Consider the following 24,159-nt stretch of genomic DNA (forward strand, 5'->3'; position numbering starts at 1 on the left):
CCCCTCAGAGGAGAGGCCCGAGGAGACAGAGTGGGGCCTCTCACTGGTCAGGCTTGTGGCATTGCCTCTGGGTCCCCCAGTCCTGGGAGACCGCCCTCGGTGTGGAGACCACAGATCTGCGGTGAGTGTGCTACCTTCTCCTCTCTGTCCTGTGGGCCCAGGACGCCCTGCCCAGGGAGCCGCTCTGGCCTGGGTGTGGGGCCCAGCCCCTCCTGGGACCAGCTCCGGGAGCTCTCCTTCCTGGGGGTCGGTGCCTGGGCCAGAGACCCTTAGGGCCAGCTGCCCCTCCCCCAGCAGAGGCAGAAAATGTGTGTGTGTGTGTGTGTGTGTGTGTGTGTGTGTGTGTGTGTGAGAGAGAGAGAGAGAGAGAGAGAGAGAGAGAGAGAGAGCGAGCGAGCAGGTGGGTGTCCATGTTTCAACAGAAAGACCTTTCTGTTCTGGGGAATTCACTGTCTTCAGTTTCCGGTCCCTCCCTCCCCCTCTTCCTTGCTGGCATCTGTGAACGCAGCCAAGTTGCCACTTATGTCTTGTGACTCCGAGGGTGGCTCCTCCTCGGCCATGGCGTGAGTCTCGGTGTCCTGGTGACAGTGGCTGGGCCCAGTGTGACTTGGATTCCCCCGTGCGTCTTCTCACTAGGAGGGGACTGTCCATTGAGGTGACATCGCCAACACACCCCTCCCCACACAAATCCCCCAAAACCAGATTCCTCAACTGCCTTTTTCACACCAAATATGCAGAGGCTGACAGGTGCCATGGCGACCCGTGGGGACCCCGAGGAGGAGCAGGTCGTCCCAAGTGAAGAGGACGAAGCAGACGTGAGGGCCGTGCAGGCCCGGTACCTCCTGCGGAGCCCCTCGCCCAGCCAGTAAGTGCCGCTGGGGGTGGGTGAGGGAGCATGCCCCCAGGACAGCCACCCGCTAAGGCAGTGATGGCGAACCTATGACATGCGTGTCAGAGGTGACACGCGAACTCATTTTTTGGTTGATTTTTCTTTGTTAAATGGAATTTAAATATATAAAATAAATATCAAAAATATAAGTCTTTCTTTTACTATGGTTGCAAATATCACAAAATTTCTATATGTGACACAGCACCAGAATTGTTATTTTCAAAATGCTGTCACGCCGAGCTCAAAAGGTTCGCCATCACTGCCCTAAGGCCACTCATCAGCAATGTCCCGGAGTTCTCTCTATGTGCCGTCCCTTCTGGAGGCGCGGACACCCGGCAGGGTTCCCAGTGCGCGTTAGGATCCTGCCTGGGGCCCAGTGTGCCCTGGGCTGAGGCAGGAACCACTGCACTCGGAAGGGGGTGGGAGGTTCCTGGAGGAGGGATGCTGGTCCCGACCTTGACGGGTGCCCAGGATCTGACGGTGTAGCTGAGGTTGGTGCCTCAGGACAGCCACCCGCTAAGGCAGTGATGGCGAACCTATGACATGCGTGAAACAGGAAGAGGAGCCCCAACTTTATATCTCAAGGTCAGCTGACCTTGAAGTAGCCACGAATCCGCTTCACTTCCCTCAGTCCTCTGGGGTCTTGCGGGCTCCTGCTTCTCGGGGCCCGAGGCTTCCCCACGGGAGGGGGGTGGGGGACATAGGTGGGCGCTCGTCACTCAGGGGCGTTAGCAGACTGTGTCCTGCTTATGGACATTGGGGCCATGGGCTGTTCTCAGGCTTATAACACCCAAAGGCTTTTTAAGGCTCATCGTTTTTTGAAAATATGACCCCTTCATAGGTGTCTGATCTGCATAGACCAGACACCTCCCTGAGTCGGGACCACGCCGGGTGCTTCCTCACGTAGGAGTTTCCATCCCGATTTTCTGCTTCGCTCTCTGGGGGCCTCATCTCTCAGCTGCGCCGCTCGCCGGGGAGGTTTTCTGAAACCCTGAGCCTGAGCGGGAAGTCCAGGATGTGTGTTGTAATCTCTAGTGTAATTGTTGAAAGTTTCACAACAGAATGTATAACTAACAATCTAATGAGGGGAAGCTACTGTGATAAAATGTAACCAATGCAAAATGAGGCAAGAAAGAAGAGGGAAAAAATATAGAAAATAACGAAAATAATAAGAAAAGCATCATAAATGATAAAAAAAAGCATAAGAAATAAGAAAATGGTAGACTTAAACCCAATATGTAAGTAATTACGTTAAACACAAATAAACTAAATACTACAATTAAAAGACAAAAACTGTCAGACTCCATGTTTGAAAAGCCTATATACTGCTTACAAGAGACACGCCTTAGAGGTAAAGCTACACAAAGGTTCACAAGGGGGAGAAAGTCTTCACCACGCTGTTCCAGCTGCTATTGCTCAGGACTCCAAGACCTAGTGACATGAAGCAGCCATTTTATTGCGTTCACCCCAGGAACCTGGACGAGGGACAGCATGTGGCTGGCCTTTGCCGCAGGATGTCTGGGGCCTCAGCTGGAAAGCTGTGAAGATTGGGGTGACCTGCAGGCTGCGGGTGATTCCACAGCCGGGCCTGGGATTGTAGAGGCATCGTCACAGGTCTGGGGCTTCCTGTCGGTCAGACATCTAACGTGGTCTTTGCATCTGATGGCTCCGTGTGGGCCAGTTTGGGCTTCCTCATAGCCCAGCCGCTGAATTCCAAGAGTTAGCAGCCCAGAGAACACGACAAGAGTGCATCAGGTTTTAAATGTAGCCTCACTGGGCCAAATGGCAGATCCGTATGTAATTTTCTGAGGAAACTCGTACTGTTTTCACAGTGGCTGCACAGTCTGCATGCCCCCAGCAGTGCCCAGTCTGCATGCCCCCAGCAGTGCCCCAGTCTGCATGCCCCCAGCAGTGCCCCAGTCTGCATGCCCCCAGCAGTGCCCCAGTCTGCATGCCCCCAGCAGTGCCCCAGTCTGCATGCCCCCAGCAGTGCCCAGTCTGCATGCCCCCAGCAGTGCCCCAGTCTGCATGCCCCCAGCAGTGCCCAGTCTGCATGCCCCCAGCAGTGCCCCAGTCTGCATGCCCCCAGCAGTGCCCCAGTCTGCATGCCCCCAGCAGTGCCCCAGTCTGCATGCCCCCAGCAGTGCCCCAGTCTGCATGCCCCCAGCAGTGCCCAGTCTGCATGCCCCCAGCAGTGCCCCAGTCTGCATGCCCCCAGCAGTGCCCCAGTCTGCATGCCCCCAGCAGTGCCCCAGTCTGCATGCCCCCAGCAGTGCCCCAGTCTGCATGCCCCCAGCAGTGCCCCAGTCTGCATGCCCCCAGCAGTGCACCAGTCTGCATGCCCCCAGCAGTGCACCCGTCTGCATGCCCCCCAGCAGTGCACAAGGGCTCCCTTGTCTCTGCATCCTTGGGACACTTGTCGTTTGTTGATTGGTTGATGGTGGCCATTCTGCTAGGTGTGAGGTGCTATCTCATTGTCATTTTAATTTGCATCTCTCTGATGATAGTGACTTTGAGCATTTTTCATAAGTCTCTGGGCCATTTGTATGTCCACTTTGGAGAAGTGTCTATTTAGGTCCATTTGACTCAGTGATCCCGCGTCTAAGAAGCTTGAAACACCAATTAGAAAGAATGTATGCCCCCCTATGTTCATAGCAGCGCTATTTACAACAGCTAAGATCTGGAATCAGCCCACGTGCCCATCAGCAGGCGAGTGGATAAAAAGCTGTGGTACATTTACACCAGGGAATACTATGCAGCTGTTAAAAAGAAGGATCTCTTACCCTTTGAAACAGCATGGAAGGACCTGGAGGAAGACAAGTATCACATGATCTCACTCAGATGTAGAATCTAAAGAACAAAATAAACTGGCGAACAAAATAGATCCAGGGACACAGAAGCATGGAGCAGACTGTGGAATCTCAGAGTGTGGTGGGGAAGAGATTAACAAAACTTATATGCATGTATGCTCAACCCATAGACTCAGACAATAGTGTGGTGAAGGCCTGGGGTTGGGGGCAGGTGTGGGCTAGCAGAGGTCAATGAGAGAAAAAGGAGGGACGTCTGTAATACTTTCAACAATAAAGATACACTTTTTAAAAAGAGGCAGGCTCAGAAGTCACATAGAGGACCACAGGTTCGAAAGGAGGGGCATGGACTCCAGCCCTGCACTGGAGGAGTGTCCAGGTTCCGCTGTAGGGAGAGCACGAGGGTGGGACACGCCGGGCCATCTCTGGAAAAGGCCACCCACAGGACCCAGAGCAGGCCAGGGGCGCTGTTTATTGGCATCAGACTGAGGGGACAGGTGCTGGAGACAGAGAGGGAAGTTTCGTGATGATCCAAGGTCTGGTTCACCGGGAGATATAATTATTTAAAATTTCTATGAGCTAATAACATAGCCTCAGAATATAGAAAGCAAAAAAGTGGACAGAACTGAATACAAAATTAAAATCCACAATCTTAGTCAAATGTATATTTTTTACAAAACGATCTCAGCAACGAATAGAATGAGACAAAAAAACATTAAGAATATGGGAAGTTTGATAACTGGCAATGAACAGCCACAGGATGTGTGGCACAGTTGTAGGGATCATAGTCAATATTGTGGTAACTATGTCTGGTGCCACTTTGTAAGGTATATAAATGCCTAACCTCTATGCTGTACCCCTGAAATTAACATAATAGTGTATGTCAACTGTAATTTAAATAAATTAAAAAATATATCTATAAGAAGTGTGAACAAAACAGTAAACATAATTAATCTAATTGGCATTTATACACCATGTATCCAACAATCACAGAATATACATTCTTATCACGCACACATGGCACGTTTACCGAAACAAATTGCATACTGGGCACTACTTCATTTATCGACACATTTTTTAATTATACAAAACATGTTTTCTGACCAGTTGAGACTTAAGCTAGAAATCGATAAAAACAAAAATATATAATAGAAATTCAAAGGAAAACTACAATTCAATACTATTACATACTCACCAGACCATCTAAAATTAAAGCCCAGCGGTAGCAAATATTAATGAGGATGTGAAATCACTGGTGAGCGTGTAAATTAGTACAACGATTTGGAAAACTATTTCCTAGTATCTACTAAGACCAAGCCTACGCCTGTCCTATGACCCAGCAGGCTGGCTGCTGGTCTGTACTTCACAGAAATAAGTGCCTCTGTGCCCAGAAGAATGTCTTAGCAGCTATAGTGACTGAGGATATAGAATGTGAACAACATGGCGAACTGTCTAATGAAGAGTAGCCAGCTAAGTAACGTCTGTACATACATTGTGTTGCCCTGGGGGATGGGCATTGTATGAAGTGCCTACCCCCTGGGTGTGATGAGCTCTCAGATCACTGGCTGGGGAAGGAAAGCAGTGAGACCTGGGAGTAAAGAAGGAGGGTCGGTCTCCTTTTTCTGTTTCCTTAACTGGAATCGAACCCAGGACCCTTCAGTCCTTGGGCCGACGCTCTATCCACTGAGCAAACCGGCGAGGGCTGTGTTTCCTGCTGTTTCCTGCTGAGTTGAAGTCGGTTTCTTGCTTTGGTTTTCTGGGTCTGAGCTTTCAAGCTTTGCAGCTTTTTGGAATTCCTTGGTGGTCGTCAGGCCGTCTCCCGTGGTGGCATTTCCATCCACCGTCAGCGACGCTTATAGCTGGGCTCTGCGGCTGTTCCCACGCTGAGGTCCGCGTGCGGGAGCGGCGGGTGGGCTGGCGGTGGGCGTCAGGTCTGAGCGGCCTCGGGAAATGGCTCTTCCTGGCTACGCTTTCTCCTTTACCTTTCTTTCCCCGTGACGACCTCTCCGCCTCACTCTTTGTCCGGGCCTCCTGGACGCAGCCGGCGAAGCATCGATTTGCTTTCGTTTATGCCTCCGCTCCTTCCTCGCGGCCTGCGTGCTCACTCTCCCTGAGGCGATGGACATTCTGAGGCAGCTCAGAAACCTGTTCCTTTTCTGCAAAAGCCAAATCAGAAAGACAGCCCTCCTGGGCCTCTGCCTCCGTTTCATTCCCAGGGGCTCCTTAACAGGAAGTGACCAGCTGTCGGGGTCTGGGTTAAAGGACCCCATTTCCACTTGATTCTGTGTCCTGACAGCCTGTCGATTGGCTTATAGCTGCAGCTTTCAAACTTGGCCGATTATAAACCGCAGTGGCCATATCATTGGAGCCTCAGCTCCCGGTGTGTGTACAGGTGTGCGCACGCTTACAAAAAGGTTTCACCACCTTATGCTGGTCCTCGCTGTGGCTGGTGCGGTCCTGTTTTTCTCTCTTTGTTTTTCCCAGATGCTGGGCACGAGCCAGTGAATTGATTTGAGGTTTCACGATTGGGCCGCGGCCTGCAACTGTGAAAAGCACGCTTTGAAGAAAGCGGCACCGTCTTTTGCTCTTGCTTAGGACGTCCGTCAAACTGCTCACCTTATGGTTGCTTTTCCCATTCGCCCTCAAGGCTTTCTAGCTGCTTCTTCCCGAGCCTACGACGAGGCGGCTATGGATCCTAGGTCCGCCCTCCCTGCCTGTCTTGTGAACAGCCAGCCCGTGCGCTTCTGATCCCGGTGTGAGTGCCGTCTCTTCTCATCTCAGGGATGCGGGCGATGCGGGTGGCCGCCCAGATGTGGTCATAAATCAAAACAGCCAGGGCCGCCGTCTCCCTGACCTTGGAATAGGCACAGGGTGTGCTCAGGTCTCCCCTCCCTCCTCCTTCTGGGCACTTCTGTCTGCTCCCCGGCGCCCACCCCCACCGCCGGGCTTTCGGGTCCTCCCCCCACACCTTCCTCACAGACTCTAAACCGCGCTGGTGGCCACCAGGTTGCGTGTCCTCCTCTCCTGGCAGTCACCTCATAGAGCCTGTGACCCAGCCCCGCACGGATGCGCTCCGGACCGCAGCAGCCTGGACACACATGCGGGGCGGGAGGGGATCTCCTCTGTGTCCTGGGTCCTGTCTTCACGGCCATTCCCCAGATTTGCTGAGGAATTCGCTGCACAAGGCAGGGCACTTCTCCATCATTTCTGGTTTCAAATGCTCCTCATCAGCCCGCAGCCTCCGAGTTTAGGCAGGTGTAGGAGCGACGCTCAGGTCCCCGTGTTTGGCGCTTAAACCCAGTCCACGCCGTCGGAAGTCAACACTGTTAAGGGAAAATGGCCCGGTCGTGGGCTCGCAGGTGGACAGTCCCAGGCTGGGATCCCGCTGACGCCACCTGCTGAGTCCTCCCAAGGCCTCTGCACACCTGACGGGTGCGGGCTCTTCCTGTCTCTTTCGCTCTCTGCCCTAGCCTGGAGGACTGATCACAGACGCTAGAAAGCCTCCTCAGAAAGCAGAGCCCTGGCGGCCGGCAGAGGAAAAATAGCATCTGGTGGGAGCAAGGGGGGCTGCCTGGAGGAAGCGCCTTGTCATCCCTTAGGAATAAGAATTCCCAGCTCATTACCTGCAGGGTTCGGTCTTGCCCTTTCCCCACAAATCTCATTTTACATAATATTGACCCTTAATAAACAAACCAGTTATTTTATTAACAGTAGTATAAATAATAGTAGCTATTATAAATAATATTATTAATAATATTAAATTTATTATTAATACATATTGTTGAAATGGAGATGGGACTCACATTTATATAAAATTTGAGGCTCTGGCTGTAGTTCTATGAGATGTTGGTACTTGAGAACCAGAGTGCCCTGAGCCACGCGCACAGTGGGACCAGACTGTCCCCAGAGTGGGGTGACTTGTTTTTCTCCTCAGCTGCAGAAACAGGTGGCCGCTGGCACTTACGAGGTTCCGTATCGCAATGAGGCGAAGAGTGCCTGGTGTTTGCTCAAATTTCACTTCTTAGTCTTAGAATCGCCGGTTCCCACTATTTATTGCTGCTTAACAAGTTGCCCCAAAACACAATGACTTAAGGCCATGATTGTGCTCCCTTTTCTGAGAGTCAGAAATTTGGGCAGGACTTTACTGGGCAGCTTGTCTGTGTCAGCTTGGGGAGGCGGGGCAATGGGTGCAGGCTGCACCTCTAAGAGGCTCGTCCATGTGGCCGCTGTTGGCTGGGAGCCCGGCAGGGACTGCTGACCAAGAGCCTTCCCAGCGAGGTGATTGTGGGTAGTCAGACCTCTTATAGGGCAGCTCCAGGCTTCCAGGGAGAGCAGCGGGCCAGGAGGAGACACGGGCCCAGTGTCGCCTCCAGGATGTTCTATGGGTGAAAGCAGTTAAAGACTACCCAGATTCAAGGGAAGTGGACTCATCTCTCTACTCCACCATAAGAAAACGTGCTGATTGCCGACAGGCCTCCCAGCGCATGCACATTTTGGCCTCAGGAGGGCAGAGTGAGCATGGACAGACGGAGCCAGGGCCCTGGATTGCTCCTAGCAGCCCAGTGAAATGATGAGCCAGTGGCCACCACCTGCTCAATACTTGTCCTAATTGTTGCAACTGCCCTATCCCTGTAAATTTGATGCTATTGAGGACAAATTCAGTCAGAGGATCAGAAAATAACTATTAAGCTTTTACTCTGTGCAAGATACTGTGTGGGTGCTGGGAACCCAACCATCATCAAAACACCCAGCTGTGTGCTAGCCGGTTTGGCTCAGTGGTTAGAGTATCGGCAGACTGAGGGTTCCATTCCAGTCAAGGGCACATACCTCGGTTGCAGGCTCAACCCCTAGCCCCTGTCAGGGAGCATGCAGGAGGCAGCCAGTCCATGTGTCTCTCTCACATCAATGTTTCTCTCTTTGTCTCTTCCTGTCCCTTCCACTCTCTCTAAAAATCAATGGAAAAAATATCCTCCAGTGAGGATTAAGAAAATAAAACAAAAAACCACCCAGCCACGGTGGTGCCTCCTAGAGGGTGTGGCCTAGTATAGGAGGTAGGCACCTACCTGATGATTTCGCAGGTAAATGACAAAGTCCACCTGATGAATGGGGCAGCGTGAGGCGGAGGCCAGGGAAGACTTTTCGAAAGAAGTGATGGCTGACCTAAGATGAAAGATGGTGAAGAGGGGAGGACGGAGCACCCAGGCAGCAGAGGTGGGCTTCAGCGAAGTCCCCGGGCCGAAAGGAGCTCAGTGAGGATGTGCAGCTGGAGCCCAGGTCCTGGGAGAGCGAGGCCGGGAATCCTTCAGGAACTGCCCTGGTGGCATCACGTCCTGCTGTCCCCTGTGCGGCACGGGCAGGTCCAGCTGGTCTTTGGTAGAGTCCAGACAGGCTACTGCTATCTTCCGGCAAAGACACTGCTTTCTTCATAGCCTGGCTGGCCCTGGGCACACTTCATGTGGGTGTCAACAATGAGATAATTACTCTGCTGATCCACCAGCTCAATCCAACTAACCTTGTCCTAGCTCATGTCAGCTCTGTCAGTTCACCTGGACTCAGCTCAGCTCAATCCAATCCATCCATCCTTCCGCCCAGCCACGATTCCAACATGGATCTTCCAGGTGCTTTCCTGTGTCAAGGTCTGTTGGGCCTGGGGATCCAGCGGGGGTCACTTCGACCAGCTGCCTCCCGCTTCCAGTCTAAGTCGGGGCGTGCTGTGGTGAAGAGGATATTGGACTTAGAGCGAGGCTCCCGGCGTTTGCAGCCCAGCCCTGCCACTCACTGCCTTGAGTAATTTTGGTAACCCCTCTGAGCTACAGTTTTCTCATCTTAAAGCAGGAATAGTAAGACCTAGTTTGCGGGAGTTTTGTCAGAATTAAATTCATAGAAGTCACTCAAAAAATGGTGCCCATTCTCAACACACTGGGTGGAAGCAGACCTGGGAACATCAGTGGGGAATTTCTAAACACCGAGGACTAAAATAAGATCTTACCAGTTCCTATAAATAAAAATAGGTCAATTACAGAGATCAGGAAACACATCCACTTTAGACTTTTAAAAGCAAAAGGACAACGGGCAGAGGTTCTGGTTCCAGGTAATTCGGTGAAGGAGCCCTCCACCTGGACCGGCTCACCGATTGCCCTATCGCAGCGGGGTGGGTGGTAGCAGCTGCCGAGGGCTTGTAGAGTAGATAGTGCCAGGCAGGTTAGGGAAGATCAGAACCCAGCGACCAGCCAACCAGAGGCAGGGTGTCCTTTCACCCCTGGGTGCTCAGCCTCCACTCAAGGCCGCGTAGCCTGTGGTGTCTAAGTAACGGAATATTATTAGGCAATAAAAAGAAACAAGTTATTGATTCAAGTCGTAGAATGGATGACTCTTAGGTGCACGTTGCGAAGTGAAATAAGTCGGCTGCAGGAGACCCCAGTTATATATGATTCCTTCACAGAGCATTCTGGAGAAGGTCCCAGTATCGGGACAGGAACAGATCCGCAATGGCCAGGGGTCGAGGGGCAGGGAGGGTGGGTTATGCAGGGGCAGAATGGGGGAAGTTTTGTGATAAAAAAAGAAATGGTGTCCATTAAACCTTCTTACATCTTTGTGAGGTTTTTTTTTTTTTTTTTTTTTTTTTTGCCTCTCTAGACCTAGGAAAGACTAGGCAGAAAGACACCCAAAGCTCACCTGACACTGGCTAAGGGGGATCCCAAGAGAGGAGGACCCGTCACTAGGGTGATCCTAACAGCCTTGACATTGACCTCAGTTGCTTTATTACATTCCTGGGCTCAGGCTAACCCTTGAGTTCTTGTGTCCGAATGAGGTCTGGGTGTGGGAGCACGTCTTCCTGCCCCACCCCCCGACTTGTGCCAGCCTCCATCCTCAGCCCATCAGCCCACTCCCTCCCACGCAGGGATAAGGTACGGGCAGAGAGGGAATGGTGGCACCTACCATGCCCAGTCCAGCAGGCCTGGCAGAGGCACAGTTAGGTATGTCCTCTGTATCGACAACAGAGGACAGGGGACAAGGAAACCAGGAGCAGCAGGACACCCAAGGGTGGGAACAATAGAGAAAGTCAAGCCGCATCAGGTGGGCGACCCCAGCCACAGCCCGGCCAACCATGCCGATAAGCATCAGCGCGCCTGGTGCCGCCCTGGTCCGAGAGCAGAGGATGCCAAGCGGAGCCATGGCACCCACACTCCGCATCCTCAGGTCCCGAAACAGGAGGCGCCCCTTCGTCCCCCATCGCTGCCCACTTGTGGCTCAAACCCGGGTTTCTCCTGTGGAAGGAGCCTCCCATTCAGTACCATCTCCCTCTTCCCCCAGGTACTCGGTGGTCTCGGAGGCAGAAACAGAGAGCATTTTCATGGAGCCCATTCACCTCTCCTCAGCCGTGGCTGCCAAGCGCATCATCAGGGAAGGTAAGGCCGTCAGAGGCCGGTGGGAGTTGGGCGAGTCCTCGGGTCACCGGAGACGCTGGGACGGGGCCTGGAAGATGTCAGTGTGCTTCTCAGGCGCTTCCCATCGCAGACGAGGAGCAGAAACAAAGCAGCTGCCGCCCTCCTCCTCCCCCTCTCCCTCCTCCTCCTCCTCCTTGCCTCGCAGGACAGAGGCGGGAATCGCCCCTGTAGTGTCGTGTCATGTGAGCAGTGCTCTGGTGGCACAGGAGGAGGCCCCACCTGCCCTTATGTCCCATTCGGGTTTTCAGCTGCCTCAGGGTCCTGGGGGGGCTCGTGTTAGAGACACAGACCGAGAGCCAGGAAGTGGCTGGAGCACACAGGGCGCCCTGGAGGACTGTCTAGGGAGGCCTGCATGGCCACTGGGATTGAGATATATGTCTGGGGAGGAGGTGGGACAGGGGTGGGGAGAGGCGTTACCATTTACACAGTAAATCCAGGAGCAGAAAACATACTATATCTCACTCACCCTGATTGGATGGATTCACCTTCCTCCCATCAGTTTTTGGAAAATAATCTTCCAGAATTTCTTTCCTCCTCTTTCTCCTCACTTTGGCCTGAGGGTCTCTCCCACTTCGGTGGCTTTGGTTTCAGTTGGGATCCACCGCTGGGAGCCAGGACCCCATCCCAGGCCTTTTGCCATGAGACCCACACACATTGCTCCTGTACGTGGAACCCCCGGGCTCTCTCAGTCCCCTGGCCCTTGGGGTCCCCCCAGGATCCACAGGGACATCTGGGTCGCCTGTATCCTCACGAGGAACCAGAAATTCTATCTGCTGTTGCTTGTTACCCGGGCCCCTGGGAGGCCCAGTCTCCTGAACTCTCCACTGGTCTCCTGTTGGCTTAGAGCAGTGATGGCGAAATTTTGAGCTCGGCGTGTCAGCATTTTGAAAAACCCTAACTTAACTCTGGTGCCGTGTCACATATAGAAATTTTGTGATATTTGCAGCCATAGTAAAACAGAGACTTATATTTTTGATATTCATTTTATATATTTAAATGCCATTTAACAAAGAAAAATCAACCAAAAAAATGAGTTCGCGTGTCACCTCTGACACGTGTGTCATAGGTTCGCCATCCCTGGCGTAGCGCAGCCTGCCTGGGCCTCTGGGACCCTCAACCAGTCCAGGTGTCCTCGCCCGCTCTGGGTTTCTCTCCACGGCGCCCAGCATCACGCTGGCTCCGGAAGCTCCCTTTCGCTCTTGTGCGGCTGGGAATGCCCCGGCCTCCCACCTGCATCTCTCCTGGCTCCACTCTCGGGCCCTCTCTCCAGGCTCTGGTCCCGTGAAGTGGAAATCCCGCGCTCAGAGTTGGGAGAAAACCACGGCGTCTTGGAGCGTCACTTGCAGGTCGATAGGACGCTGGGGACACTCCGCAGGGAGAGTGGGGCCTGAGCGGAGCCAAGCCCGGCTTCCTGCAGAACCTCGGGGCTCTCCCTTCCCCAGCGCATGGGCCTGAGCTCCATTGGTGTTAGGGGCTGAAAGGTGACCAGGGCGTAAGAAAAGTCCAGAGAAAGGAAAGCGTGGCAGGGGACAGACAGTCTAAAGATGGCCCTGCTCATGAGTCAGGGGTGACACTGACTCTGAAGAGCCTCCGTTTTCATGGAAGCCCGCGTTGGACAGAGCCAGGAGAGGCGTGGGCTTTGCTTCCTCGTGAAGAAACCTCACGCAGTAGCCATGCACGGGAGGAGGGGGCGCGGGGAGGGGCTGGGAACCGCTGGGGGTGGGCCTGAGGCCAGGGAAGGGAAGTGATAGGAAATGGAAGAGGAAGTCAATGCGTGTATTTTAATGAGGTGCTGGGAGTTTTGTTTTTAAATTAAAAGGGTAAAGGAGGGATCTCTCAGCAGGGGAGGGGAGGAGAGGGGCTTTCGCCCGTGCTCGGTAAGACTCCCTGAGAGCTGGGAGACACGTCATCTAGTTTTCAACAGCACAGAGCCCGGGGCCACAGTTTTCCTCTCCGCCTTGCATTGGAGATGCGAGACTGTTTAGAGCTGAGACCTGCTGCAGGGATGTGGGCCACTCGGATGGTTTAGAGGACAGAAGGGAAGAGAGGGGCTTTGGGGGACGGGTCCTCCTTGGGAGAACGTAGGGCTCCGCCCACAGGCTGCAGGACTGACAGCATCTTGGTGGCAGGCGGACTCGCAGCGCCCACAGACCTGGAGCAGCGAGAGGGCTCACAGACCCCTGCTCCCTCCCCGGGGCTGGGCCAGGTCTACTGGCCAGTGGGGCCGCGCCTTTTCACTCAGAGCGGAGCAAGCTGGTGCAGGCAGGTCATGGCCAACACAGAGAACGCCCGTTCCTACTTAACTCCTCCCTCCTCTCTCGATTCAGTGTTTTGGCTGCTAAGTGGTGGTGGAGGGGGGGGGGGGCGGGGGGGAGACACACCTGCTCTCCTCTCTCCTGTTACCTTCTTTATTTTTTAATTTATTTATTTCAGAGAGGAAGAGAGAGGGAGAGAGAGGTAGAAATATCAATGAGAGAGAATCATTGATCAGCTGCCTCCTGACGCCCCCTACTGGGGATTGAGCCTGCAACCTGGGCATGTGCCCTTGACAGGAATCAAACCCGGGACCCTTCAGTCCCCAGGCTGAAGCTCTATCCACTGAGGCAAACCAGCTAGGGCTCCTGTTACCTTCTCACAAAAGGAAGTGTTAACGTAAAAAAACCATTGAAACCTGTAAAGAATTTTTGTGAGTTTATTTGAGCCAAACTGTCGACATGTGCTGGGAAGCAAAACTCAACGAATTGAGATAGTGCTCCGGAGAATGGCGGGGTTACATCCGTATTTATACATTCCAATCAAAGGAGGAACATAGGTGGGTTACATGAAATTCATTGGTGATAGATTAAGGAGGTGGGATTAAGCGAAGAGGGGAAACCTCTGGGATTGAATAAAAAGTAAAATGATGGACACATACTTAGGTGGGTGCAGGAACAATTAACATGATGATGAAGGAATCTGTGGTATCTGTTCTGGGGCCCAGCACACCTGGTTGTGCCCCAGGGGCTCCAGATACAGGGAAGTCACAAGTTACCCAGACATTTCAAGGGTATGTTATCATAGATGCAAAAAGACAGACAGGCTCAGTTAAGGTAAAGGTTGACCTTGTCACTGAAGATACTGGCCCAGGACGTAACTGCTCACCATAACTGCTTTAGTTAAAGTTTAATTTCAGACCATCCTTTGTGGTTACTTCAGGTCTCCGAGTTTGCAAGACTGCCATGCCGGCCTCCCCTGAGCTGGTCAGGTCAGCATGTGGCCCCTTTCATCCACAGAAGTATCTGCCTGCCCCCGATTTGATAAATTTCGAGCAAATGGATTAGGAGGAGACCAAGGTTCTCTAGAGGTGGGGGTGAATAGGACTTGATTTTATTTGGAATCTGAGCCTCTCTGGCCAGAAAGGCCTGGGTGCTGCCTTCACTGGCATCAGAGCCCTGGCCAACCCGCCGCCTGCGGAGAGCTGGGGCCTGGGAGACAGGTGCTAATGCTCCAGGGCAGGAAGCAGACAATACCCGGCATAGACACGCCCACTAAATGTGATGGAGCAAAACCCACCGCGGAAGGTGTTGCTTTCTCAGGGTGCCTGCATCGCATGTGCAGAGGAGTCAAACCAGCCTCGGGTTTGCACGTGAAATTCAGATACATGCACATGCAGGTATTCAGTTAGCCAGGGCTTCTGCTTTGTATGGCGCACTGGAGGGTGTATGTACCGGATGTATACCAGGCACTAAGGACCTCGGACTAAGGTGTCAGCAGCTTTCGGGAAACGAGGGGGGAGTAAGGGAAGCTGGTGTCCCATTCCCTGCATGGCCCTGGCCCTGGCCCTGGTCCTGGTCACAGTGTCCAGGCCAATGCAGGGCCCCCGGGCCCCCGTAAGTCCTTCCCGGCAGATGCTGCAGGCGTTTCAGCCCATGCCCAGAGGCCTGGCAGCAAACTGGCCAGGAGTGGGCTCTCCCCAGGAGCAGGGAGCCGTGGTGCCCCAGCTCTGAGGAGAACGCTGCCTGTCCCCCTAGAACTCAGGCCGCGGGGCGTCAGGGCCGAGGCGGAGTGTCCGGGCATGCTGGAGTCCGCCGAGCAGCTGCTGATGGAGGACCTGTACCACCGCGTCCGGGAGAAGATGGACGACACCAGCCTGTACAACACCCCCTGCGTCCTGGACCTGCAGCGGGCCTTGGTCCAAGACCGCCAGGAGGCCCCCTGGAACGAGGTGGATGAGGTCTGGCCCAACGTCTTCATAGCAGAGAAGTGAGTCTGACTGCTGGGCACAGGCCTCTGTCCTCCCCTGAGTAGTGCCCGAGAGAGATGAAACGCCTGCCCCCAACTTTCACCAAAGGCCCCACTAGCTCCATCCAGAAACGTGATGCTGCTGATCACCCACCAGCCCCCGCCTTGGAGACAGGCCCTGCCCACCTGTCTGCACGCAGGGGTCCCCTCACCTCTATAGGTCAGCAGGGCAAAATGCTGGCCCCATGACCCTGCCAGGGCTTTCGTCACTTCCTCGCCCCTCCAGGTGCCTTCTCGGGGCCTCCCTGCCTGCCTGGAGCAGTGCCAGCACAAGCCCCCTCACCATTGTCCCCCAACGTCCATACAACCATAGAAGGGGACAGTCGGAGCCATTGATGTCATGGTTTTTACGTGTATTACCAACATACGGAAATGTTCACGATGTAGTAAGAAGATAATTAGGTTCCGTGATAGTATAGATGCTGTGTGATGCTAACTGGAGAACATATAGATGTGTGTGTATAGCTTTTGCACAGACAACAATTAGAGCCAAACATGATCAAGTGTTACCATACCAGTACTTCTCTCTAGGAGGTAGTTCTACAAGTGATTTTATTTTCTTCTTTTTAGGGTCTTTTGAATGGAACAGAATTCCCTAGAGTAAGCATTTGTGGTTGTTATAGTCAGAAAAGAAATGTTATTTTTAAAAAGTATATCAGGGGTTTCCAGAACAAACCTCAAAACAACTCACTCACGTCCATTCCCTCGGGGTCTTGCCAGGGCCTACGTGGAGCCACGGCGTTTGTGGCCTAAGGCTGGCCAATCCGTTGGCTACTTACTGAGATGTTCTCCTGCTGTAGTTACCTTCTATCCAGAAGCACAGGGGGGTCTGGGACCCCAGGAGAACAGTAAGAAAATAGCTTTGGATGGTGGGTCTTATTCCCCACCTGGACTCAGTGCCCAGAACCTGATTCCCAGCACTGGGCACCGAGTCCCAAGCCATCCCTAATGAGCTCTGTGGACCCAGAAGCTCCGCCACCGTGGTCACCAGGGAGGGGCGCAGGGCGTCTGCCGAGGTCCCAGCTGAAGGCCTCTGCGCCTTCTTGGACAGCCCTGGCCTCGGGCTCCTCAGACCCCTCCACCGCAGCGGAGAGCTCTGAGCTGGACGCGCAAGCCACCGGGCCCTGCACGGTCTCCTTCTCAGTCAGTCTCGGGAAGTCATACAGCCCTCGGTTCATTTTTACAATCTTCAAATGGGAACAAAAGTAGTTTCTCTGTCTACCGCTGAAGTGCATTATTAGGACAAAATAATGTGCGTGAAAGAACTTTGGAAAACACAGCATTCCAGATCAGCGTGCAGCACACGCAGGTGAAGGTTATTTTTGTCTGCCTTTTCTGTGTCTTGGTGAGTGTTTATTCCCAAGGCCTAGGATTTTAGTTATTATTGTTTTTGTTAATCCTGACCGAGGATATTTTTTCCATTGATTTTTAGAGAGAGTGGAAGGGAGGTAGGGAGGAGCAGAGAGAGAGAAACACCAATGTGAGAGAGACACATCGATTGGTTGCCTCCCACACACGCCCTGACTGGGGCCAGGGGTTGAACCTGCAACTCAGGTACGTGCCCTTGACCCGAAATTGAACCTGTGACCTTTTGGTGCACAAGCTGACACTCTGACCACTGAGCACACGAACCAGGACTTAATGCCTGATTTTTAACAATATATATATAATTTTATTGATTTCAGAGCGAGGATGAGAGGGAGAGGGATATAGAAACATCAATAATGAGAGAGAATAGAATCATTGATTGGCTGCCTCTTGTATGTTCCCTTCTGGGGCTGGAGCCAGCAACCCGGACATGTGCCCGGACTGGGAATTGAGCCATGACTTCTTGGTTCATAGGCCGACACTCAACCACTGAGCCACACCAGACGGGCAAGATTTTAAACTAGAGATCTCTGGACTATTCAAAGGTTTCCTTCCCCCCCTTCTGGTTCTCTTCTCTGTCCTGCCCTCCCCTGCCAGCCCCCATATCTTCTCTCCTCCGCGGGGACTGAGCCCCTGGCCCCTTTTTATAACGGTATCCCAGTGAGCCCGACCTGTGGGGGAGCGAGGAGGAGGCACTCGCCGGTTGGCCCTCCTGACCCGGCGGGAGGACTCCCCTCTCTGTGGGGATGTGCCTGTCCAGCTCCGACTCTGGCACAAACCCGTCCCCGCCTCTTCGTCCTCAGGAGTGTGGCTGTGAACAAGAGCCGGCTGAAGAGGCTGGGGATTACCCACATCCTGAACGCTGCCCACGGCACCGGCGTCTACACGGGGCCCGAGTTCTACACTGGCCTGGACATCCAGTACCTTGGGGTTGAGGTGGACGACTTCCCCGAGGTGGACATCTCCCGGCACTTCCGGAAGGCCGCCGAGTTCCTGGACGAGGCCCTGCTCACCTATCGAGGTGAGGGGGTCTGCCTGGCCTAGGAGAAGAAGACGGGGACATATGGAAAACTCCCGTTATCTGCCGTGTCTGGGGTTACCTGTCTTACGGAGGTGGTTGTATCATTATAAGAAGAGGGGAAGGGAAGGACCACCACACGTCCAGTAAGTCATGACTGAGGGCTGACAGGTGCCCTGGGGTGAAAGCCGGCCCAGAGCTCTGGCCTTTGCATCCCCCATGCAGTGAAGGCAGGAATGAAACAGAAAAGAGAGAGGAATGTGAGACACTGGGGGGTGTGAGGCCTGAAACAATGTGTTGGAGCGACAGGCCAGCCTTGGAGAGGGAGGCTGACACCCGTAGCTGAGTGACAGGGAGGGACTAGCCATCGGAACATTGGGAGGCGCTACCTGGCGGAGGAAAGTGCTGGAGCAAAGGCCCCGAGGGGAATAGGCTTGTCCAGGAGTCTGTGGAGGAGCCCTCGGGGGAGGAGGGAGTGCGGGCCCGTCCTGCAGGAAGGTCAAGGACAAGGCAGGCACTGAGAAGGCACCTGGACCACACTCACCCCTCCGCTTTGGAGACCCCACCGGGTGGGAGGGGAGCGGCGCTGTGGCCCAGATAGGAGCCCACGGGAGGCTGCGGAGCTGCAGGTGGGCACGGGGTGGGCACTGGGTGGAGAGCTCAGGGCCCCGGAGCTGGGGAGTCGGACCCGCTGGGCCCTCTCCATTCCATGGCGCTGCGGGCCAGGTCCTGGGCCAGGGACTCCAGCTTCCTATCTAGAGACCAGAGATAAGGCGCTCGAGTCCTCCTAAAATTGCTGTGGGGATTAAAATGTTAAAAATGCATAAAAGAACATGAAAAGATGCTTGAATACTGACCAAAAGACACAGAATAGCCAGGAAAATGAAATAAAGTTTAGCAAAGAATGTGATAGTGATGTTCTTAAAGATTTTGTCTGAAAGGCCTGGTTCATACAGATGTGTTCATTATTGACCCCAGATCATCCCAGGGGGAGCCCTGAGTGTCTGCTATAGAGCGTGATGCTCTGCCCTAACACGTGAAGGGACGCCCCCAAATTAGATCTAAGTGTGGAGCGAGGTGAGTGTGTATGTGCATGTGTGTGGTATATGGTGTGTGTGGTGTGTTTATAGTGATGTGTGAGTGTGTGTGGTGTATAAGTGTGGTGTGTGTGTGCTATGTGTGTGTGTGGTGAGTGTGGTGTGTGTGTGTGTGGTGTGTGTGAGTGTGGTATGTGTGTGTGTGTGTGGTATGTGTGAGTGTGGCGAGTGTGTGTGGTGTGTGTGTGTGTGTGTGGTGTGTGTGACATGGTATGTGTGTGAGTGTGGTGTGTGTGTGTGGTGAGTGTGGTGTGTGGTGTGTGTGTGTGTGTGGTGTGTGTGTGTGTGTGTGTGTGTGTGCTATGTGTGTGTGTGGTGTGTGTGTGGTATGTGTGTGTGTGTGTGTGGTATGTGTGTGTGTGTGGTATGTGTGGTGTGTGTGTGTGAGAGTGGTATATATGTGTGTGGTGTGTATGTGTGTGCGGCATGTATGTATGTGTGTGAATGTATATGTGAGTGGTGTATGTGTATGGTGTGTGTGTGAGTGTAAGTGTGTGTGGTATGTGGATGGTATGTGAGGTACTGAGCTCCCTGTCACAGGAAGCATCCAGCAGTGTATGTATATGTCTGTGTGTGGTATGCATGTGCAGTGTGTGTATGTGTGTGTGGCATATGTGTGTGTGTGAGTGTGTGTATGTGTGTGTGGTTTGTGTCAGTGTGTGTGGTATGTGTGTGGTGTGTGAGGAACTGAGCTCCCTGTCATAGGAAGCATCCATTAGTGTGTGTGTATATGTGTATATGTGTGTGAGTGTGTGTGGTATACGTGTGGTTGTGTGTGAGGGATGTGTGTGTGGTGTGAAGTGTGTATGTGTGAGTGTGGTGTGTGAGAAGTGGTGTGTGTGATATGTGTGTGTGGTGTGTGTGTTGTATATGTGTGTTGTGTATGTGTGTGTGGTATGTGTGGTATGTGAGAAGTGTGTGAGATGTGTGTGGTATGTGTGAGCGTGGTGTGTGTGTGTGTTGTATATGTGTGTGGTTTGTATGTGTGAGTGTGGTGTGTGTGTTGTATGTGGTCTGTGAGAAGTGTGTGTGAGGTGTGTGTGGTATGTGTGAACATGGTGTGTGTGTGTTGTATATGTGTGTGGTTTGTATGTGTGAGTGTGGTGTGTGTGTTGTATATGTGTGTGGTTTGTATGTGTGAGTGTGTTGTGTGTGTTGTGTATGTATGTGTGGTATGTGTGGTGTGTGAGAAGTGTGTGTTTGAGATGTGTGTGTGTAGTATGTGTGAGTGTGGGGTGTGTGTTGTGTATGTGTGTGGTATGTGTGATGTGTGAGAAATTGTGTGTGTTTGAGTTGTGTGTGTGTGGTATGTGTGAGTGTGGGGTGTGTGTGAGCAGAGCCTGGATGAGGAATGATGCAGCAAGGATGCTATGAAGGGAATTCTTAAGTTCCAGCTGTGACTGTTGACGCTTTCCATGGCAACACTCCACGTCTCTGTGATGCCCTCATCTTGGCCTCAGGTTTCTCTGGTCTTGCCCTGTCCCCCCTTCTTTCATTTCTCCCCCCTCTGATGCCCAGTTTGGCGGGAGAAATGAGAACTGTGGGGACAGTGGTTAGTCTCTTCCCCCCTCTGCCCCACGTCCTGCCCAGGTTCAGACAACGCAGCCCCACTGCTCTGCCTGACACTGTAACATGGGACAGACGGACTTGAGCATGGACAGAGACCAGAGGCCAAGTAAACATGACACCAGCACATCAAAACGGCTTAAAACCAAGCCAGGACGTGCTGCGGCCACAGCTTTCTGACCGTGTTTTCTTCTCAGGGAAAGTGCTGGTCAGCAGCGAGATGGGCATCAGCCGGTCGGCGGTGCTGGTGGTGGCCTACCTCATGATCTTCCACCACATGGCCGTCCTGGAGGCCTTGATGACCGTGCGGAGGAAGCGGCCCATCTGCCCCAACGATGGCTTCCTCAGGCAGCTCCGGGAGCTCAACGAGAAGCTGATGGAAGAGAGAGACGAGGACGACAGCGGGGAGGGGGGCGCACATGGGGCCGAGGAGGGTGAGGACACGGGGAGCACCATCGGGGCCAGGGTGCAGGACCTCACGGTGGAGGAGCAGGACGACACCACCAGCCGCCTGAGTGGCTCCTCCTTGGGGATGGCCAGCCAGGCCTCCAAGCCCCTCACCCTCATCGATGAAGAGGAGGAGGAGAAGCTCTACGAGCAGTGGAAGAAGGAGCAGGGCCTCCCCACCGGCAAGGCCCCGCAGGGTGGGGATGGCAAGTGCTCCACGCCCTCTGCCCAGAGGGGGGACGAGCCTGAGGATGAGGATGTGGAGGGGATCATCCGGGAGTGGCAGCGCCGCAATGAGAGGTACCAGGCAGAAGGGCACCGGAAGTGGGGGCAGGAGGAGGAGGAGGTGGAGGAGGAGGGTGATGGCGGCTCCTTCAAGGGGAGAAGGCGCCGGTACACCCTGAGTGAGACCAGCACCTCGGAGAGCGTGAGCAGCCATGACATTCGGGTCCTGAAGCAGCAACTGGAGATGAGCAGCCAGAGCCGGCGAGGGAGGCAGCGCTCCGACTCCGTGTCCACGGACAGCTCCTGGGACGTGTGGAACCAGAGGCTGCTGGAGATTGAGAAGGAAGCTTCCCGGAGGTACCAGTCCAGGAGCGAGAGAGAGGAGGTGGGCGCAAGCTCAGAGGCGGGGAGCAGGGCCCGGGAGGAGGACGAGGAGAGTGTGCTGTCCGAGGCCAGCTCCTTCTATAACTTCTGCAGCAGGAACAAGGACAAACTCACTGCCCTCGAAAGGTGGAAGATCAAGAGAATCCAATTTGGGTTTCACAAGAGGGACTCGGAGGCAGGAGGCAGCTGCAGCGAGCCAGGCGCAGAGGAGGCCGAGCAGGAGAAGAAAGGCGCCTCCGACGTCAACCTGACAGCCTACCAGGCCTGGAAGCTGAAACACCAGAAGAAGGTGGGCAGTGAGAACAAGGAGGAGGTGGTGGAGCTCAGCAAGGACGAGGCCTCAGCCTCGGCCAAGAAGCGGCAGCGGAGGCTGGAGCTGCTGGAGAGAAGCAGGCAGACGCTGGAGGAGAGCCAGTCCATGGGCAGCTGGGAGGCCGACGGCTCGGCAGCCAGCAGGAGCATCCCCCTGTCTGCCTTCTGGTCCGCAGCCCCCTCGGTCAGTACTGATGGGGACACAGCCTCAGTACTCAGCGCCCTGAGCCTCAGCTCCCACCCATCTCAGGCCGTAAGCAACACAGGGGGAGGCTTGACCTCCGCCCCCTCCACGCCGCTGCCTAACCTCCCCGTGGGGCCCGGAGACACCGTTTCCATCGCCAGTATCCAGAACTGGATCGCCAACGTAGTCAGCGAGACTCTCGCCCAGAAGCAAAACGAAATGCTCCTGCTGTCGCGCTCCCCATCCGCGGCCAGTGTGAAGGCGGCGGCGGCGGCCGGCGGCCCGGGGGAGGACCAGGTCTCCATGCTCAGCGCACAGAGCGCCTCCTCCCTGGGCCTTCCGCCTCGAGGCCAGGCCAGACCCAGTTCCGACACGCAGTCCCTGCCGTCCTGCCACAGCAGGCCGAGCTCCAGGGCCGAAGGCACGGGGAGCACCGGGAGGGGGACCAGCAAGCCCATCTACAGCCTCTTTGCTGACCACATCAACCTGAAGGAGCTTGGCCAGAAGGAGAAGGAGATGCAGGTGGAGCTGAGGGAGAAGATGTCTGAGTACAAGATGGAGAAGCTGGCCTCTGACCACAAACGCAGCAACCTTTTCAAGAAGAAGAAGGTCAGGGAAGATGAGGACAGGGACGTGGGCGAAAGAGATGAAGACGCCGACAGCGCCATAGGCAGCTTCCGGTATTCTTCCCGCGGCGGCTCCCAGAAGCCTGAAACGGACGCCGGCTCCTCCCTGGATGTCTCCGATCGCGACGGCAGTGGCCGCGGGGCCAGCCACGAGGTGGACAGCAGCATCAACAAGTGGCTCAGTGGCCTCGGGGCCGGGGAGAGATCTCCTCCCCAAAGCAGCTGGTCTGGAAGCTCCAGGGGCAAGTCCACCAGGTCCTCCCTGCTCCGGGAGACAGGGTGCAGCTCCTCCAGCTACAAGTTCTCCAAGTCCGAGGAGCAGGACACCTCCTCCTACCGCACGGCCGACGGCGGCTCCGTGAGAAGCTCCTCCCGGTTCTCGTCCTCCTCCACCAGGGAGAGCAGGCAGACACACAAGTTCTCCAGGGCCCTGTTCAGTGAGACCTCGAGCTCCCGCGAGGCCAGCCCAGAGCCCTCGGCCGGGGAGGAGTCCCCGGAGCCCCGACGTGCGGACTGGGCCAGGCCCAGGGACTGGGAGGACGTGGAAGAGTCGTGCAGGGCAGACTTCTCTGAGTTTGGCGCCAAGAGGAAATTCACACAGAGCTTCATGAGGTCTGAAGAGGAGGGAGAGAAGGCGAGGACGGAGAGCAGAGAGGAAGGGAGGTTTGCTTCAGGGCAGCGGGCACGGTACCGGCGAAGCACTGACGGGGAGGACGAGGAAACAGCGGATGATGAGGCCATCATCGCGGCCTGGAGGCGCCGGCAGGAGGAGACCAGGACCAAGCTGCAGAGGAGGAGGGAGGATTAGCGGGCAGGTGGGCCTGGGACAAAGCCAGGCAGCTTAGCCCAGGGCTCAGGCTCACATTGCCACCGCCCATCACGGGATGAGGGTGGGCACAGGCTCGCTGAACGGGCAGAGCTGGAGTAAGAGGTGCCAGGCAGAGGGCACAGGAGGAGGAGAGCCGTCCATGGGCAGGCCTACGTTGGACCAGCCGACACCATCACCTGTTGCCCAACGTCCTCTAAGCCTTGGAGCTCCACGTCTGTTTCCTGGTGTTCATCACAGACTAAGCGGGGAGCCCGCAGGGTCCGGGGCTTGTGGGAGACTCCCGGTCTCACCCAGGAGGCTGAGAGTGCAGGGCGGCTTCGGGCGGCGGTTTCTAAGGAGACAGGGACCTGCCCTGTGACACGCACCCTCCCCATGCGATGCTGAGTGCGGGCTCTTCCTTTTTAAGGCACTGGATCTGCATTAAATTGGTTTATTGTCCAATATTTCTTCTTCCTTCTGGTCACTCTTAGTGCTTTCAACATTAGGGCAAATTTTTTTAATTGTTACCCAAGGATATGTTGAGAGAGAGAGAGAGGGAGGGAGGGAGAGAGAGAGAGAGGGAGGGAGAGAGAGAGAGAGAGAGAAGAGAGAGAGTCATCGACAGAGAACATTTTTGGGGGGCCTCAGAGATGAGATCCTGGAGGGAAAATTTAAACTTGAGGCTCGGAAGAAACAAGG

At 54.5% G+C, this 24,159-nt stretch overlaps 2 protein-coding genes across 3 annotated transcripts in view; one reads left to right on the forward strand and one right to left on the reverse strand.

The window, feature by feature from the left end:
* Positions 1 to 560, reverse strand: part of GPA33 (glycoprotein A33) — a 41,381-nt gene extending 40,821 nt beyond the window's left edge. The window contains exon 1 of the mRNA XM_036343807.1: positions 491 to 560. Coding sequence (XP_036199700.1) covers positions 491 to 560 — 70 coding nt within the window. The remainder of the gene's footprint in view (positions 1 to 490) is intronic.
* STYXL2 (serine/threonine/tyrosine interacting like 2) lies at positions 9 to 23,919 on the forward strand. 2 transcript variants are annotated; one of them, XM_036344514.1, is made up of 6 exons: positions 9 to 121; positions 738 to 865; positions 11,011 to 11,105; positions 15,155 to 15,386; positions 17,597 to 17,814; positions 20,672 to 23,919. In XM_036344514.1, exons 2-6 carry the CDS (start codon positions 753 to 755, stop codon positions 23,458 to 23,460), a joined length of 3,447 nt encoding a protein of 1,148 aa, XP_036200407.1. In that variant the 5' UTR covers positions 9 to 121; positions 738 to 752; the 3' UTR covers positions 23,461 to 23,919. The 2 variants fall into 2 exon arrangements, with proteins under 2 accessions (XP_036200407.1, XP_036200408.1); XM_036344515.1 differs by lacking the exon at positions 9 to 121 and adding an exon at positions 542 to 655.
* Positions 23,920 to 24,159: the final 240 nt, after the last annotated feature.

This window comes from Myotis myotis, unplaced genomic scaffold (genome assembly GCF_014108235.1).
Source record: "Myotis myotis isolate mMyoMyo1 unplaced genomic scaffold, mMyoMyo1.p scaffold_m19_p_18, whole genome shotgun sequence".
Classification (NCBI taxonomy): Eukaryota; Metazoa; Chordata; class Mammalia; order Chiroptera; family Vespertilionidae; genus Myotis; species Myotis myotis.

Excerpts from the sequence above, each read along its gene's own strand:
- STYXL2 (XM_036344514.1), top strand. The coding sequence starts at position 753 with ATGGCGACCCGTGGGGACCCCGAGGAGGAGCAGGTCGTCCCAAGTGAA. Across the intron at positions 11,106-15,154 it reads CAAGCGCATCATCAGGGAAG|AACTCAGGCCGCGGGGCGTC; the intron begins GTAAGGCCGTCA and ends CTGTCCCCCTAG. Across the intron at positions 15,387-17,596 it reads AACGTCTTCATAGCAGAGAA|GAGTGTGGCTGTGAACAAGA; the intron begins GTGAGTCTGACT and ends CTTCGTCCTCAG.